Here is a 15,890-nt window from a genome sequence, read left to right as displayed (position 1 = left end):
GCTACACTCAAGAAGCTCAACACCATCCAGGACAAAGCATCCCATCAGCACCCCATCCACTACCTTCAACGTTCACTCTCTCCACCACAGACGCACAGTGGCAGCAGTGTGTACCATCTACAAGATGCACTGCAGCAATGTACCAAGGCTCCTTAGACAGCACCTTCCAAACCCACGACCTCGACCAACTAGAAGGACAAGGGCAGCAAATACATGGGAACACCACCACCTGCAAGTTCCCCTCCAAGTCACACACCATCCTCACTTGGAACTATATTGCCGTTCCTTCACTGTTGCTGGGTCAAAATCGTGGAACTCTTTTCCCACCAGCACTGTGGGTGTACCTACCGCACACAGACAGCAGCAGTTCAAGAAGGCAGCTCACCACCACCTTCTCAAGGGCAATTAGGGATGGGCAATAAATGCTCGTCTAACCAGCGACGCCCACATCCCATGAAAGAATTTTAAAAGTTCCAAACTTCTGCCAGCCCTAGAAGTGTTTCCTAATTCCACTCCTGAAAGGCCTGGCTCTAATGTTTAGACTCTGCCACCTAGTCCCAGACGCCCCAGCCACTGAGAACAGTTTCTTCCAATCTACCCTATCTTTTCCCTTTAATAGAAAGTTTAAGGCACAGAAAGAGGCCACTTGGCCCATTGTATCTGTGCCAGCCGAGAAACGATCCACCCATTTTAATCCCAGCTTCCAGCATTTGGTCCGTAGCCCTGCAGATTGTGGTGCTTGAGGTGCCTATCCAGACTCCTTTTGAATGAGTTAATATCTTGACAATTACAATCAAATCACCGCTTAACCTTCTAAATGCCAACATTTGTTTAATCTATCCTCGTTTCATTCTGGTAAATCTACACTGCTCTCCCTCCAAGACCTTTTGAAAGTTTTTATTTTAATTTTATTTTGAGATACAGCACTGAAACAGGCCCTTCGACCCACCGAGTCTGTGCCGACCAAGAACCACCCATTTATACTAACCCTACAGTAATCCCATATTCTCTACCACCTACCTACACTAGGGGCAATTTACAATGGCCAATTTACCTATCACCTGCAAGTCTTTGGCGGTGGGAGGAAACCGGAGCACCCGGAGAAAACCCACGCGGTCACAGTGAGAACTTGCAAACTCCGCACAGGCAGTACCCAGAATTGAACCCGGGTCGCTGGCTGTGAGGCTGCGGGACTAACCACTACTCCACTGTGCCGACCCCTGCGCTTCTGCTTCCACTGTCCACTCGAGCAGTGCTTTCAAAATTATTATAACTCACTGTATAAAAAATAATTCTCCTCATCTCTTCTCTGGTTCTTTTGTCAATCACCTTAAATCTGTGTCCTCTGTTTACCAACCCTGCTACCACTGGAAACACTTTCTGTTTATTTACCCTTCATAATTTTCAACGCCTCAGTCAAATCTTTTTTTTATTCGTTCATGGGATGTGGGTGTCACTGGCCAGGCCAGCATTTACTGCCCATCCCTAATTGCCCTTGAGAAGGTGGTGGTGAGCTGCCTTCTTGAAACACTGCAGTCCATGTGGGGTAGGTACACCCACAGTACTGTTAGGAAGGGAGTTGCAGGATTTTGACCCAGTGACAGTGAAGGAACGGCGATATAGTTCCAAGTCAGGATGGTGCGTGACTTGGAGGGGAACTTGCAGGTGGTGGTGTTCCCATGTATTTGCTGCCTTTGTCCTTCTAGGTGGTAGAGGTCGCGAATTTGGAAGGTGCTGTTGAAAGAGCCTTGGTGCATTGCTGCAGTGCATCTTGTAGATGGTACACACTGCTACCACTGTGCGTCAGTGGTGGAGGGAGTGAATGTTTGTAGATGGGGTGCCAATCAAGTGGGCTGCTTTGTCCTGGATGGTGTCGAGCTTCTTGAGTGTTTTTGGAGCTGCACCCATCCAGGCAAGTGGAGAGTATTCCATCACACTCCTGACTTGTGCCTTGTAGATGGTGGACAGGCTTTGGGGAGTCAGGAGGTGAATTACTCGCCACTAGCCTCTAACCTGCTCTTGTAGCTACTCCATTTCCGTTTCTGGTCAGTGGTAACCCTCATAACTTTCCCTGCTGTAAGGAGACTAGTTCCAGTTTCTGCAGTCTCTCCAGGGTGAGAGTGGGTTAATGTTTCCGATGTGATCCTTTGTTGGAACTGGTTTTGAAATATTGACTGGTCTTCCTGCTCCCAACTCTGTCGGACCTGCTGTGTATTTCTGGCAGTTTTAATTTTGATTTCGGGGTTCCACCTTGCTCATCTTGCAGTTTTTTAAGCTGTGGCCTCAAAGCCCCAGGTCTCTGCTTTCACCTGTGTTCTGGTTCCTCTGCAGCACTGCACCTGTCTGGATGACTGTTCCTCCAGTAATTGCCTTTGCGGACAGCTCAGTATTCGCTGCTGGTACGACAAGGTACATACTCTCCGCCTCTGATGTTCCTCTAAATGCACACGTACACCTTCATAACAAGGTGACTCAAAACTTGACAGATATTGTGACCTGTGAGGAGAATAGTGATAGACTTCACAAGGACATAGACAGGCCGGTAGAATGGGCAGACACATGGCAGATGAAACTTAATGCAGAGAAATGTAAAGTGGTACATTTTGGTAAAAAAGAACACAGAGACACAATATAAAATAAAGGGTACAATTCTAAAGCGGTGCAGGAGCAGAGGGACCTGGGGGTACATGTGCACAAGTTGTTGACGGTGGCAAGACAAGATGAGAAAGTGGTTTATGAGGCATACGGAATCCTGGGCTTTATAAATAGAGGCATACAGTACAAAAGGAATGAAAGTATGGTATATCAGTAGAAGCGGAGATGGTAGAGTTAATGGATGGGATGAAAATTGATTGTACTGGAAAGGCTGACTGTGTTTACAGTGGATAAGCCGCCCGGTCCGGATGGCTTGCATCCCAGGTTGCTAAAGGAAGTGGGGATGGAGATATCGGAAGGGCTTTCCAATCTTCCCTGGATGTGGGGGGAGGTGCCGGAGAATTGGAGAATGGCAAATGTGACACCTTTATTCAAGAAAGGGTGTAAGGACAGTCCTAGCAACGACAGTTACGTTAGTTTACCATCAGTGGTGGGTAAGGTTTTCGAATAAACAATAATCAGGGGGGGAAAGAACAACAGACATTTGGAGAGGTTTGAGTTAATTAAGGATAGCCAACATAGATTTGTAAAAGGGCAAATCATGTTTGACTGATCTAATTGAATTTTATGATAAAGTATCAGAGGAGGTTGATGAAGGGAAAGCGATGGATGTTGTCTGTATGGATTTTAGGAAAGCGTTCAACAAAGTACCACATAAAAGACTGGTTAACAAAATTGAGGCTTGTGGAGTAGGAGAGTCAGTGTCCAATTGGATAAAAAAATTAGCTTAAGGACCGAAAACAGCGAGTTGTGGTAAATGGCTGTTTTTCAGACTGGAGGATGGTAGACAGTGGAGTTCCCCAAGGTTCAGTGCTTGGACCACTGCTTTTTTTTGATATATGTATATGACTTGGATCTTGGAATACAGAGTTAAAATTTCAGAGTTTACTGATGACACCAAACTTGGAGGAGTGGCAAACGGTGAGGATGATACCAGTTGACTGCAACAGGACATAAGATAGGCCAGCAGAATGGGCAGAGAGGCGGCAGATGTGAGGTGATGCATTTTGGCAGAAGGAATAGGGAGAGGCAATATAGACTAAATGGCACAGTTGTATAGAATGTGCAGGGACAGAGGAACCTGGGCGTTCATGTGTATCGATCTTTGAAGGTGGCAGGACATATTGAGAGAATGGTTAGTAAAACATATGGGATCTTGGGCTTTATAAATAGAGGCATTGAGTACAAGAGTAGGGAAGTTATGCTGAACCTTTATAAAGCTCTGGTTCGGCCCCAGCTGGAGTATTGCGTCCAGTTCTGGTCACCACACTTCAGGAAGGATGTGAGGGTCCTTGAGAGGGTGCAGAGATTTGCAGAGTTATGGGAAATAGGGATGGGACTAGCTGAGTTGCCGTTGCAGAGAGTCGGCAGGGACTTGATGGACTGAATGGCCTCCTCCTTCACTGTAGCCATTCTATGGTGCGTTCTAACCTGCAGGCACATATCATTGTGATGGTCACAGCACAGAAGAATGTGCGAGATACTGACAGTGTAAAGCCTGAGTGAATCTCGGTGTTAACCATTGCCCCTTCTCTAATGGTTAGGATGGCCGTCTTCTACAAGAATTCAACAAGATCGAGCCGCCTCTGATCTTTGAGTGCAATCAGGCTTGCTCCTGTTGGCGTTCGTGCAAGAACCGAGTGGTACAAAGTGGAATCAAGTAAGTGAGGGGTGAAGTATAGAGATTAAGTCATCCACCGCTATTCCCCTCCTCCCTTTGAGCTGCTTGTCTCTCCCCGTTGCAGTGTCATATTCACCAGCTCGCTTGTCCGTACTGAAAATCCCGATCCCATCAGGAGCCGTTGCCATTGGGCTGCTGGACTGAGGGAGTGGGGGTAATGGAATCAGCGAAGAGATTGTCTCCTGACCACAGTCAAGCGACCACGAGTTCTCTCTCCAACCCTGACCCCTTCCTGCATCCTCCCGCCTTTTCCTTTCGGAAGTTGCGGATGCCACGTGAGGAGCGTGTCGGCTTCGGCCGTGATGCCTCCACAGTGGAGCGGCCGGCCGACACTCAACGTTACAGTTCCTGCGAGAATTGCGCCCACGGTGGCCATGAGCCAGTGAGAATTCAGGAGGCGGTGGGGGGGTTGGTGTTGGTGGGGGGGGTGTTGGTGGGAAGGGGGAGGGGGTGGTTTGTGGGAAGGGGGGGGGGTGGTGGTGTTGGTGGGAAGGGGGAGGGGGGTGGTGTTGGTGGGAAGGGGGGGGCTGGTGTTGGTGGGAAGTGGGGGGCTGGTGTTGGTGGGAAGGGGGGGGTGGTGTTGGTGGGAGAGGGGGGGGTGGTGTTGGTGGGAGAGGGGGGGGTGGTGTTGGTGGGAAGGGGGTGGGGGGGTGGTGTTGGTGGGAAGGGGGGGGTGGTGTTGGTGGGAAGGGGGGGGTTGGTGTTGGTGGGAAGGGGGGGGTGATGTTGGTGGGAAGGGGGTGGGGGGGGTGGTGTTGGTGGGAAGGGGGGGGTGGTGTTGGTGGGAGGGGGGGGGTGGTGTTGGTGGGAAGGGGGTGGGGGGGGGTGTTGGTGGGAAGGGGGGGGGGTGGTGTTGGTGGGAAGGGGGGGTTGGTGTTGGTGGGAAGGGGGGGGGTGATGTTGGTGGGAAGGGGGTGGGGGGGTGGTGTTGGTGGGAAGGGGTGGGGGGGGGTGTTGGTGGGAAGGGGGAGGGGGGTGGTTTGTGGGAAGGGGGGGGTGGTGGTGTTGGTGGGAAGGGGGAGGGGGATGGTGTTGGTGGGAAGGGGGGGACTTGTGTTGGTGGGAAGGGGGAGGGGGGTGGTGTTGGTGGGAAGGGGGGGGACTGGTGTTGGTGGGAAGGGGGGGGGTGGTGTTGGTGGGAGAGGGGGGGGTGGTGTTGGTGGGAGAGGGGGGGGTGGTGTTGGTGGGAGAGGGGGGGGTGGTGTTGGTGGGAAGGGGGTGGGGGGGGTGTTGGTGGGAAGGGGGGGGGTTGGTGTTGGTGGGAAGGGGGAGGTGATGTTGGTGGGAAGGGGGTGGGGGGGTGGTGTTGGTGGGAAGAGGGGGGTGATGTTGGTGGGAAGGGGGTGGGGGGGGTGGTGTTGGTGGGAAGGGGGGGGGGGTGGTGTTGGTGGGAAGGGGGGGGTGGTGTTGGTGGGAAGGGGGGGGGGTGGTGTTGGTGGGAAGGGGGGGGTGGTGTTGGTGGGAAGGGGGTGGGGGGGGTGTTGGTGGGAGGGGGGGGTGGTGTTGGTGGGAAGGGGGGGGTGATGTTGGTGGGAAGGGGGGGGGGGTGGTGTTGGTGGGAAGGGGGGGGTGATGTTGGTGGGAAGGGGGGGGGGGTGTTGGTGGGAAGGGGGTGGGGGGGTGTTGGTGGGAGGGGGGGGTGGTGTTGGTGGGAAGGGGGGGGTGGTGTTGGTGGGGGGGGTGTTGGTGGGAAGGGGGGGGTGGTGTTGGTGGGAAGGGGGGGGGTGATGTTGGTGGGAGGGGGGTGGGGGGGGTGTTGGTGGGAAGGGGGGGGTGATGTTGGTGGGAAGGGGGTGGGGGGTGGTGTTGGTGGGAAGGTGGGGGTGGTGGTGGTGGTGTTGGTGGGAAGGGGGGGGTTTGGTGTTGGTGGGAGGGGGGGGTTGATGTTGGGAAGTGGGGGTGGTGGTGTTGGTGGGAAGGGGGGGGTTGGTGTTGGTGGGAAGTGGGGGGGTTGGTGTTGGTGGGAAGGGGGTGGGGGGGTGGTGTTGGTGGGGAGGGGGGGTTGGTGTTGGTGGGAAGGGGGGGGGGGGTTTGTGGTAGGAGGGGAGAAGTGGAGGAAGGAGGGGAGGGAAGAGTTGGCTTGTATCTTGGCTGAATCTGGATACATTGCTAAAGAACGCTTCGCTGCCCCGCCGCGGGATACATAGGGGACTGAGTGTCAGCGGGATTCTGTGCTGATTTGAACAGTTACCTGATTTGATTGTTCTCTGGGTTTTGCTGGGAAGAGTTCGCTTACAGCTCTACCGGACAGAGAAGATGGGCTGGGGAGTGCGAGCACTGCAAGACATTCCGCAGGGGACCTTCATCTGTGAGTAAGTATTCTGCACAGGGGAGCAGTGCTGGCAATGTTCCGGGCTGTGTGCTCCAGGCCGTCACATAGCTTTTCACAACATAGCTGGCCTGAGGGTAAAGATCTCCACCAGCAGAAAGTTTATGGCGACAGACCCTCAGTCCTGCCCCTATTGCTCAGCACCATCAGTGCACATACCCTCAGCTACTATAAAAGTTGTAAACTCAATTGTTCAAACAGTGCTGTACAAGAAGATCCCTGGGTCACGAGACTTCACTCCCTCCAAAGACTGGGGAGTAATGGCAGGGGAGGGGGAGACATCGCGCGCCCCCTTCCACTGGGGGGGACTCGAAGCTGAGGTTGTGTTGGGGTGTGCAGACAATCCCTGATCGTGTAGTTTCTGAGTAATGGTGAGGTGGCTGCTGGTAATTCTCAGTGAAACTCTTTCCCCAGCGCTGGGGATTAACATGGTAGAGTTTTCTCTCTCGCTCTCACTTGCTCTTAGTCTCTCTTGATTGTGGTAGCTCTCCCTGTCTCTCTCGATCTCCCTCGCCCTCTCTCACTCACTCCCTCTCTTTCTATCTCGCTGCTCTCACTCGTCTATCTCCCAATCACACTTATGTTCTCTCTCTCTCTCTATCTTGCTCTCTGTCTCTCACGGTCTGTATCTCTCTCTTGTTCTTTCTCGCTTACTCCCCCTCTCTCTCTCTTGCTCTTTCGCACTCACTCCTCCTCTCTCATGTTCTCTCTTGCCCATTCTCGCTCTCTCTCACTCTCTGCTCTTTCACACTCGGTCCTCCTCTCTCTCACTCACGTTCTCTCTTGCCCATTCTCGCTCTCTCTCACTCTCTGCTCTTTCACACTCGCTCCTCCTCTCTCTCACTCACGTTCTCTCTTGCCCATTCTCGCTCTCTCTCACTCTCTGCTCTTTCACACTCGGTCCACCTCTCTCTCACTCACATTCTCTCTTGCCCATTCTCGCTCTCTCTCACTCTCTGCTGTTTCACACTCGCTCCTCCTCTCTCTCACTCATGTTCTCTCTTGCCCATTCTCGCTCTCTCTCACTCTCTGCTCTTTCACACTCGGTCCACCTCTCTCTCACTCACGTTCTCTCTTGCCCATTCTCGCTCTCTCTCACTCTCTGCTCTTTCACACTCGGTCCACCTCTCTCTCACTCACGTTCTCTCTTGCCCATTCTCGCTCTCTCTCACTCTCTGCTCTTTCACACTCGGTCCTCCTCTCTCTCACTCACGTTCTCTCTTGCCCATTCTCGGTTGCTCTCTCTCTCACTCTCTGCTCTTTCTCATTGACTCCTCCTCTCTCTCTTGCTTGCTCTCACTTTGTCTGTTTCTGTTTTTTGCTCGCTCCCCCTTTCTCTCTCTCCCCGCTCTCTCGTTCTCTTGCTGTTTCTCACTTGCTCACCCCCTCTCGCTCTTTCCCTGCTCTCTCTCTCGCTTTGTCTCTTATTCACTCCCTGCCTCTCTCTCCGAGCTCCCTTTCTCTCGCTTTGTCTCGTTCTCGCTCCCTCCCTCTCTCTCTCTCCCTGCTCTCTCTCCCTCACGTTGTCTCTTTCTCACTCGCTCTCTCTCTCTCTCTCGTGCTGGCTCTCGCTTTGTCTTTTTCCCTTTCTTGCTCGCTCCCCCTTTCTCTCTCTCTCTCTCTCTTCCTGTCTCTCACTCGCTCTCCCTCTCTCTCAGCCATGGTGTGTAATAGCTTCCTCTGTGATTCAGGTACGTGGGTGAGATCATTTCAGACGCAGAGGCCGATGTGCGTGAAGATGACTCCTACCTCTTTGACTTGGATAATAAGGTACTGCTACCTCAGCTAGTGCTCATCTGTCTGCTGACTGAGGGTTCAGGGAGCTGCTGTTTGGTGAGATGGTAAGCTGTCAGCAGTGACTGATTCTCTGAAGCCAGGTGTAGAATACAGCGACCCTCCCACTCTCTCAACTCAGATCCACTGGTAATGGATCAGGGACAGAACGTGGGACCTTCATCGTCGGCGCTGTGTAACCCCAGGGGCTTGTGTTGCCAACCCTCCAGGGCTACCCTGGAGTCTCCAGAAATTTCTCACTGGGCACTGCTGCGGTACAGAATGAATTGGCAGCATTATAAACTATTGGGTGTTTTCTTTAAATCATTTTACTTAGAATGTTTTTGTTTATTAACTATATTCGGGGGTTGGACGGTGTATATAAGGCTGGTTGGCGCTGGGGGAATCATATAATGAAATCTCTAGAAATATGGTCGGTTAGAGTTGGCAAGCTGGGGTTTACTGTGTCATCAAGATGCAGGGTTTATAGTTGAAGTTGCGGAGAGTGTTAAAAGATTCTCCTGTGAGTCGAATACGGATCATACTGCAACTTTCTAGATGGCGCCTGAGAGGCCTTGTTGTATTTTTCTTGTGTTCTAGGACGGGGAGGTGTATTGCATTGACGCCCGTTACTATGGCAACGTGAGCCGCTTCATAAACCACCTGTGCGACCCAAACATCATCCCAGTCCGTGTCTTCATGCTGCACCAGGACCTGCGGTTCCCCCGCATCGCCTTCTTCAGCAGTCGGGATATCAAGACGGGCGAGGAGCTGGGGTAGGTGTGGACGGAGCAGGGGGAGGGTGGGGTCGGAGCAGGGGGTAGGTGTGGATGGAGCAGGGGGAGGGTGCGGACCGAGCAGGGGGAGGGTGCGAACGGAGCAGGGGGAGGGTGCGGTCGGAGCAGGGGGTAGGTGTGGATGGAGCAGGGGGAGGGTGCGGACCGAGCAGGGGGAGGGTGCGAACGGAGCAGGGGGAGGGTGCGGACGGTGCAGGGGGAGGGTGCGGACGGTGCAGGGGGAGGGTGCGGACGGTGCAGGGGGAGGGTGCGGTCGGAGCAGGGGGAGAGTGCGGACGGAGCAGGGAGCGGGTGCGGACCGAGCAGGGGGAGGGTGCGGACGGTGCAGGGGGAGGGTGCGGACGGTGCAGGGGGAGGGTGCGGACAGTGCAGGGGGAGGGTGCGGTCGGAGCAGGGGGTAGGTGTGGACGGAGCAGGGGGAGGGTGCGAATGGAGCAGGGGGAGGGTGCGGACGGTGCAGGGGGAGGGTGTGGACGGAGCAGGGGGAGAGTGCGGACGGAGCAGGGGGAGGGTGCGAATGGAGCAGGGGGAGGGTGCGGACGGTGCAGGGGGAGGGTGCGGACGGTGCAGGGGGAGGGTGTGGACGGAGCAGGGGGAGAGTGCGGACGGAGCAGGGGGTAGGTGTGGATGGAGCAGGGGGAGGGTGCGGTCGGAGCAGGGGGAGAGTGCGGACGGAGCAGGGAGCGGGTGCGGACCGAGCAGGGGGAGGGTGCGGACGGTGCAGGGGGAGGGTGCGGTCGGAGCAGGGGGAGGGTGCGGTCGGAGCAGGGGGAGGGTGCGGTCGGAGCAGGGGGAGGGTGCGGACGTTGCAGGGGGAGGGTGCGGACGGTGCAGGAGGAGGGTGCGGACGGTGCAGGGGGAGGGTGCGGACGGTGCAGGGGGAGGGTGCGGACGGAGCAGGGGGAGGGTGCGGACGGAGCAGGGGGAGGGTGCGGACGGAGCAGGGGGAGGGTGCGGACGGTGCAGGGGGCGGGTGCGGTTGGAGCAGGGGGAGGGTGCGGACGGTGCAGGGGGCGGGTGCGGACGGAGCAGGGGGAGGGTGCGGACGGAGCAGGGGGCGGGTGCGGTCGGAGCAGGGGGCGGGTGCGGACGGAGCAGGGGGCGGGTGCGGACGGTGCAGGGGGCGGGTGCGGTCGGAGCAGGGGGAGGGTGCGGACGGTGCAGGGGGCGGGTGCGGTCGGAGCAGGGGGAGGGTGCGAACGGAGCAGGGGGAGGGTGCGGACGGAGCAGGGGGCGGGTGCGGTCGGAGCAGGGGGAGGGTGTGGACGGCGCACGTTGTTGTGGCTGTTTTTATTTGGTCAGAGGTTGTGGGCGTCACTGGCCAGGCCAGCATTTATTGCCCATCCCTAATTGCCCTTGAGAAGGTGGCGGTGAGCTGCCTTCTTGAAACACTGCAGTCCATGTGGGGTAGGTACACCCATAGTGCTGTTAGTCATAGAGTCATACAGTATGGAAACAGGCCCTTCGGCCCACCGCGTTCATGTCGACCATAATGCCTATCTATACTAATCCCACCTGCCTGCATTAATTGCATATCCCTCTATGCCTTACTCATTCAAGTACCTGTCCAGCTGCCTCTTAAATGTTGATACAATTCCTGCCTCCACCATCTCCTCAGGCAGCTCATTCCAGATACCCACTATTCTTTGTGTGAAAAATTTACCCCTTTAATCCCCTTTAAACCTCCTCCCACTCACCTTCAATCTGTGCCCTCTAGTTTTAGTCACCCCTACCATGGGAAACAGACTCTGGCTATCTACCCTATCTATGCCTCTCATAATTTTTTATACCTCTATCATGTCCCCTCTCAGCCTCCTTTGCTCCAGGGAAAACAGACCCAGCCGATCCAATCTCTCTTTATAACTGAAGCCCTCCAAACAAGACAACATCCTTGTGAATCTTTTCTGCACCCTCTCGAGCTTAATCACATCTTTCCTGTAGTGCGGCGACCAGAACTGCACACAGTACTCCAAGTGCGGCCTAACCAACGTTATGTACTACTGTAACATAACGTCCCAACTCCATTACTCAGTGTCTCGGCCGATGAAGGCAAGCATGCTATATGCCTTCTTCACCACCCTGTCTACCTGTGTTGCCACTTTCAGGGAACTATGTACTTGCACCCCAAGGTCTCTCTGCTCAACAACACTCCCCAGGGCCCTGCCATTCACTGTATATGTCCTGCCCTGGTTTAACTTCCCAAAATGCATCACTTTGCACATGTCTGCGTTGAATTCCATTTGCCACTCCCTTGCCCACTTTCCAAGTTGATCTATATCCTGTTGTAACCTTAGATAGGGAATTCCAGGATTTTGACCCAGCGACAGTGAAGGAACGGCGATATAGTTCTCAGTCAGGATGGTGTGTGACTTGGAGGGGAACTTGTAGGTGGTGGTGTTCCCATGCATCTGCTGCCCTTGTCTTTCTAGTTGGTAGATGTCGTGGGTTTGGAAGGTGTTGTCTAAGGAGCCTTGGTGTGTTGCTGCAGTGCATCTTGTAGATGGTACACACTGCTGCCACTGTGCGTCGGTGGTGGAGGGAGTGAATGTTTGTAGATGGGGTGCCAATCAAGCAGGCTGCTTGGTCCTGGATGATGTCGAGCTTCTTGAGTGTTGTTGGAGCTGCACCCATCCAGGCAAGTGAAGAGTATTCCATCACACTCCTGACTTGTGCCTTGTAGATGGTGGACAGGCTTTGGGGAGTCAGGAGGTGAGTTACTCACCGCAGGATTCCTACTCTCTGACCTGCTCTTGTAGCCACGGTATTTATATCAGTTTCTGGTCAATGGTACAATGGGTTTGTGGTATACCATCCCAAACTGTTTCACAGGAAGGTTCGCAAACAAAATATGACACCAACGCAAGGAGATACTAGTTCAGATGGCCAAAAGCTGGGTCAAAGAGGTGAGCTTTAAGGAGCATCTTAAAGGAGGAGAGAGAGGTAGGAAGGCTGGAGGGGTTTAAGAAGAGTATTCCAGAGCGAAGGACCATGGCAACTGAAGGCACAGTCTGCAGTGAAGGGAGGGAAGGAAATCAGGGATGCTGTTTGTCGCTGGGGTGCTGAGGCCGGGGTTTCCGATCCAATCATGGTAAGGGAAGGTGGCAAGGCTGCACCATGAGTCGGTGCTGGGCACAATTCAGGTTAGCTTCTCTGTGGATCTCTTTACCCACTTCCACCACCTGTCAGACAGGCTCCTGGTTCTGTCGTCTGGGCCTTGTCGTCACAAACTAGCAGGTAAATTTGTCAGGAGGAGTTGGTATCGACTCTTCCCAGCTACCTAGTGGGACTGTGTGGGGAGAGCCGGCTGCTTAGTCACAGAAGGAGGACAGGACACCTGTGCCGGTGGTGAGGCCCCGTAGCCCAGGACGTAACCAACAGCTCTTGGGTTTTGCGAGATTGTAATGCAGAGGGGAAGACTGAGCCGAGGGAGTTCCTTGGCTTTATCTTCAATTGCAGATTCCTCAAAGCATAAAGCAAAATAAGGTGAAAACCCATTGATAAAAAAGCTAGCCAACACAGAGGGATAAAATTGAAAAGCAGAGACATCGTAGTAAGCTTGTATCATACACACCTGCACAGTTCTGGTCTCCATATTATAAAAACGGATGCCATGGAGGAGGTACATGAAAAGTATTTACAAGAAGGAAACCAGAACTGAGAGATTACACCCTTCAGGAAAGGTTAAACAGGCTGGGGCTCTTTTCTCTAGAAAAGGGAAAATTGAGGGGTGAACTGATCGGGGTCTTGAAGATTGTGATAGTGTTTGATCGGGTAGATATGCAGACCAGAACTCGGGGCCATAAATGTCAGATAGTCATTGATAAATCCAACAGAGAATTCAGGAGAAACTTCTTTACCCAGAGAATAGTGGGAATGTGGAGCTCACTGACGCAGGGAGTGGTTGAAGTGAATTGTATAGATACATTTTGTGAGGGAGAAAGGAATGGAAGGACCTGTTGGCATGGCGTTAGCTGAAGAAGTTGTTTTTTTTTATATTGGTTCATGGGATGTGGGCGTCGCTGACTTGGCCAGCATTTATTGCCCATCCCTAATTTCCCTTGAGGAGGTGGTGGTGAGCTGCCTTCTTGAACCGCTGCAGTCCAAGGGGTGTAGGTAAACCCACAGTGCTGGGTATAAACACTGGCAGGAGCCAGTTGGGCCGAATGGCCACCTCCATCTCCTGTTTCTCCCCCCACCCCCCCAAATTCTTCCCTGAAGTCTTTGGCCACAGTCCCGAGTCAGGTCAAAAGTAAGGATGTTAGGCTTCAGTTATACAGGGCATTGGTGAGAGCACATCTCGAATACTGCGTGCAGTTTTGGTCTCCTTATTTAAAGGAAGGGTGTAAATGTGTTGGAGGCGGTTCAGAGGAGGTTTACTAGATTGATACCTGGAATGAGCGGGTTGTCTTATGAGGGAAGGTTGGACAGACTGGGCTTGTTTTCACTGGAGTTTAGAAGAGTGAGGGGAGATTTGATTGAAGTTTATAAGATCCTGAACGGTCTTGACAAGGTGGATGTGGAAAGGATGTTTCCTCTTGTGGGTGAGTCCTGAAATAGGGGGCACTGTTTTAAAATTAGGGGTCGCCCTTTTCGGACTGAGACAAGGAGAAATATTTTCTCAGAGGGTTGTGCAACTTTGGAACACTGCCTCAGAAGGTGTTGTGGGCAGGGTCACTTAATATTTTTGAGGTGGAGGTAGATATATTCTTGTTAGGCAAAAGAATCAAAGGTTATCTGGGTAGATGGGAGTGTGGAATTCGAGACACAAACAGATCAGCCATGATCTTATTGAATGGCCGAGCAGGCTCGAGGGGCCGAATGGCCTACTCCTGCTCCTAATTTGAGTGTTCTTATGTAACCCCCTCAGTTGGGTTTGCTCAAGTCGGGTACCCGCTGAGCTTTAATAGTGTGTGTCATCTGGCTATTGGACTGTGAAAGGCTGCGCTCATTCATTGATTCCCTCCTACCCCCAGCCAACAGCTGACTGGGCTCAGAGCAAGGGAGCATAGCCTGAAAATTACAGTTCACGGGTAATGTCAGGAAGTACATCTTCACACAAATAGTGGTGGAAATCTGGAACTACTAACACTGCTGAGTCTGGGGGTAATGGGTCCGGAGGCTTTACAGAGGCAAGGCGGGTAGATAGAGTTAGAATCCAGCTTACCCATGATCTCATTGAAGGGCAGAGCAGGATTGGAAGGGGCTGAATGGCCTCCTGCTGACCCTTTTCAGTACAAACCAGTCCATGTTCAGAGGGTTAGGATTTTAACTGCTTGGCTGAAACACTTATTTTTCTAAACAAAGAGAATCTTCCTCTTTTGCCTTTTTTTTCCCGCAGCTTTGATTATGGTGATCGGTTCTGGGACATCAAATGCAAATATTTTACGTGCCAGTGTGGTTCGGAGAAATGCAAGCACTCAGCAGAGGCCATAGTACTGGAGCAGAGTCGCCTGGCCAGACTTGAGTCATACCAAGACAGCATGCCCGAAAGCAGCCTGACTATAGTCACACCCTCGTGAGAGCATCGAAGGCGCGGATTCCTCTCTCTCTCTCTCTCTCTCCTCTAACACCGCTATCACCACTACACTGTCCGTTTCAATTATCTCAATCAGAACTCTGTCGCAAAGAGATCATCGTCAGCACTCCCCCCTACCCCTTCCAGAACCTTCCAACTGCATGTGAAGCAAACCCTTGTGGAATAGGCGGCCATGTTTGGGTATTTTTTGCTTTTGTTACCTCCCAGCTCAAACAGAGAGTTTTATCTTCTTTCATTCTTCCAGCCAAAAGCCTTAATCTCTTGCTGAAACCACCAGACAGATTTGCCCAGGACCCTATGGTATATATTAGTCCATCTCTCTCTCCCTGAGGTAAGAAAGTCTTTCTGCCCCATGAGATATCTTGCCTGAGAGCCACAATTATAGACAAGATGAGCTGTCTGCCTCTCTGTCTCATCACCATCCACTCCGCTTGGATGGAATAGGAGATATTGTTGTAGCATTATTACTATGAATTTGTTCCCCTTCCGTTTTCAACTGTGAATTTTAATTTTTTTGTATTATTAATAATTGGGAAAGGGTGCGGGAGACATATTTACAGACAGGTTGCGTTTTCAGGAACTGCCTCGGGAGGGGGCGGGGACTACAACATGGGGGCCGGGGGTGGGGCTTGTCCCTGATTCTCAGTGGAGCTTCTGGGTTAGCAAGTGGGCAAGTGTGGGGATTGTTGCCCTCGGTAACAGCAAGAATTACCCAGGTCTCTGGGGAGGTGGGGGCTTGCTCTGACTGTTATCCTGACTGGACTATGAATGCTTTGACCCTGCCTGACTGCCAGTCATTCACGCAGCGCAGAGTCCGGTCGCTCGTACGCAGGCATGCCTCCCGCCCTTCCAACGGGACTCTCCGTGCAGTCGCACCCGTCTCCTTGCGTCACGCCTGGAGCTGGACTGGTGTTAATGCCTGGCAGAGAGAGAGGCGGGGGCTGTGGGGTGAGGGCTTTATTAATCCTGCTGCAAAAAGCAAAATACTGCAGATGCTGGAAATCTGAAATAAAAACAGAAAGTGCTGGAACTGCTCAGCAGGTCTGGAGAATCTGTGGAGAGAGAAGCAGAGTTAATGCTTCAGGTCAATGAGCTGTTGTCAGGACAGCATCAATCCTA

The 15,890-nt window shown here is 53.1% G+C and overlaps 1 protein-coding gene across 4 annotated transcripts in view; it reads left to right on the top strand.

The window, feature by feature from the left end:
• ehmt2 (euchromatic histone-lysine N-methyltransferase 2) overlaps positions 1-15,382 on the top strand; it is a 171,193-nt gene extending 155,811 nt beyond the window's left edge. For all 4 annotated transcript variants that reach the window (XM_068009357.1, XM_068009359.1, XM_068009358.1 and 1 more), the window contains 6 exons: positions 2,332-2,409; positions 4,200-4,315; positions 6,562-6,648; positions 8,357-8,435; positions 9,039-9,214; positions 14,574-15,382. In XM_068009357.1, coding sequence (XP_067865458.1) covers positions 2,332-2,409; positions 4,200-4,315; positions 6,562-6,648; positions 8,357-8,435; positions 9,039-9,214; positions 14,574-14,754 — 717 coding nt within the window. In that variant the 3' untranslated portion in view covers positions 14,755-15,382. The remainder of the gene's footprint in view (positions 1-2,331; positions 2,410-4,199; positions 4,316-6,561; positions 6,649-8,356; positions 8,436-9,038; positions 9,215-14,573) is intronic.
• Positions 15,383-15,890: the final 508 nt, after the last annotated feature.

The sequence above is a fragment of the Heterodontus francisci genome, chromosome 29, assembly GCF_036365525.1.
Source record: "Heterodontus francisci isolate sHetFra1 chromosome 29, sHetFra1.hap1, whole genome shotgun sequence".
NCBI lineage: Eukaryota > Metazoa > Chordata > Chondrichthyes > Heterodontiformes > Heterodontidae > Heterodontus > Heterodontus francisci.
Note: the sequence above shows the minus strand (reverse complement) of the source record. Positions and strands in the feature narration are given on the sequence as shown.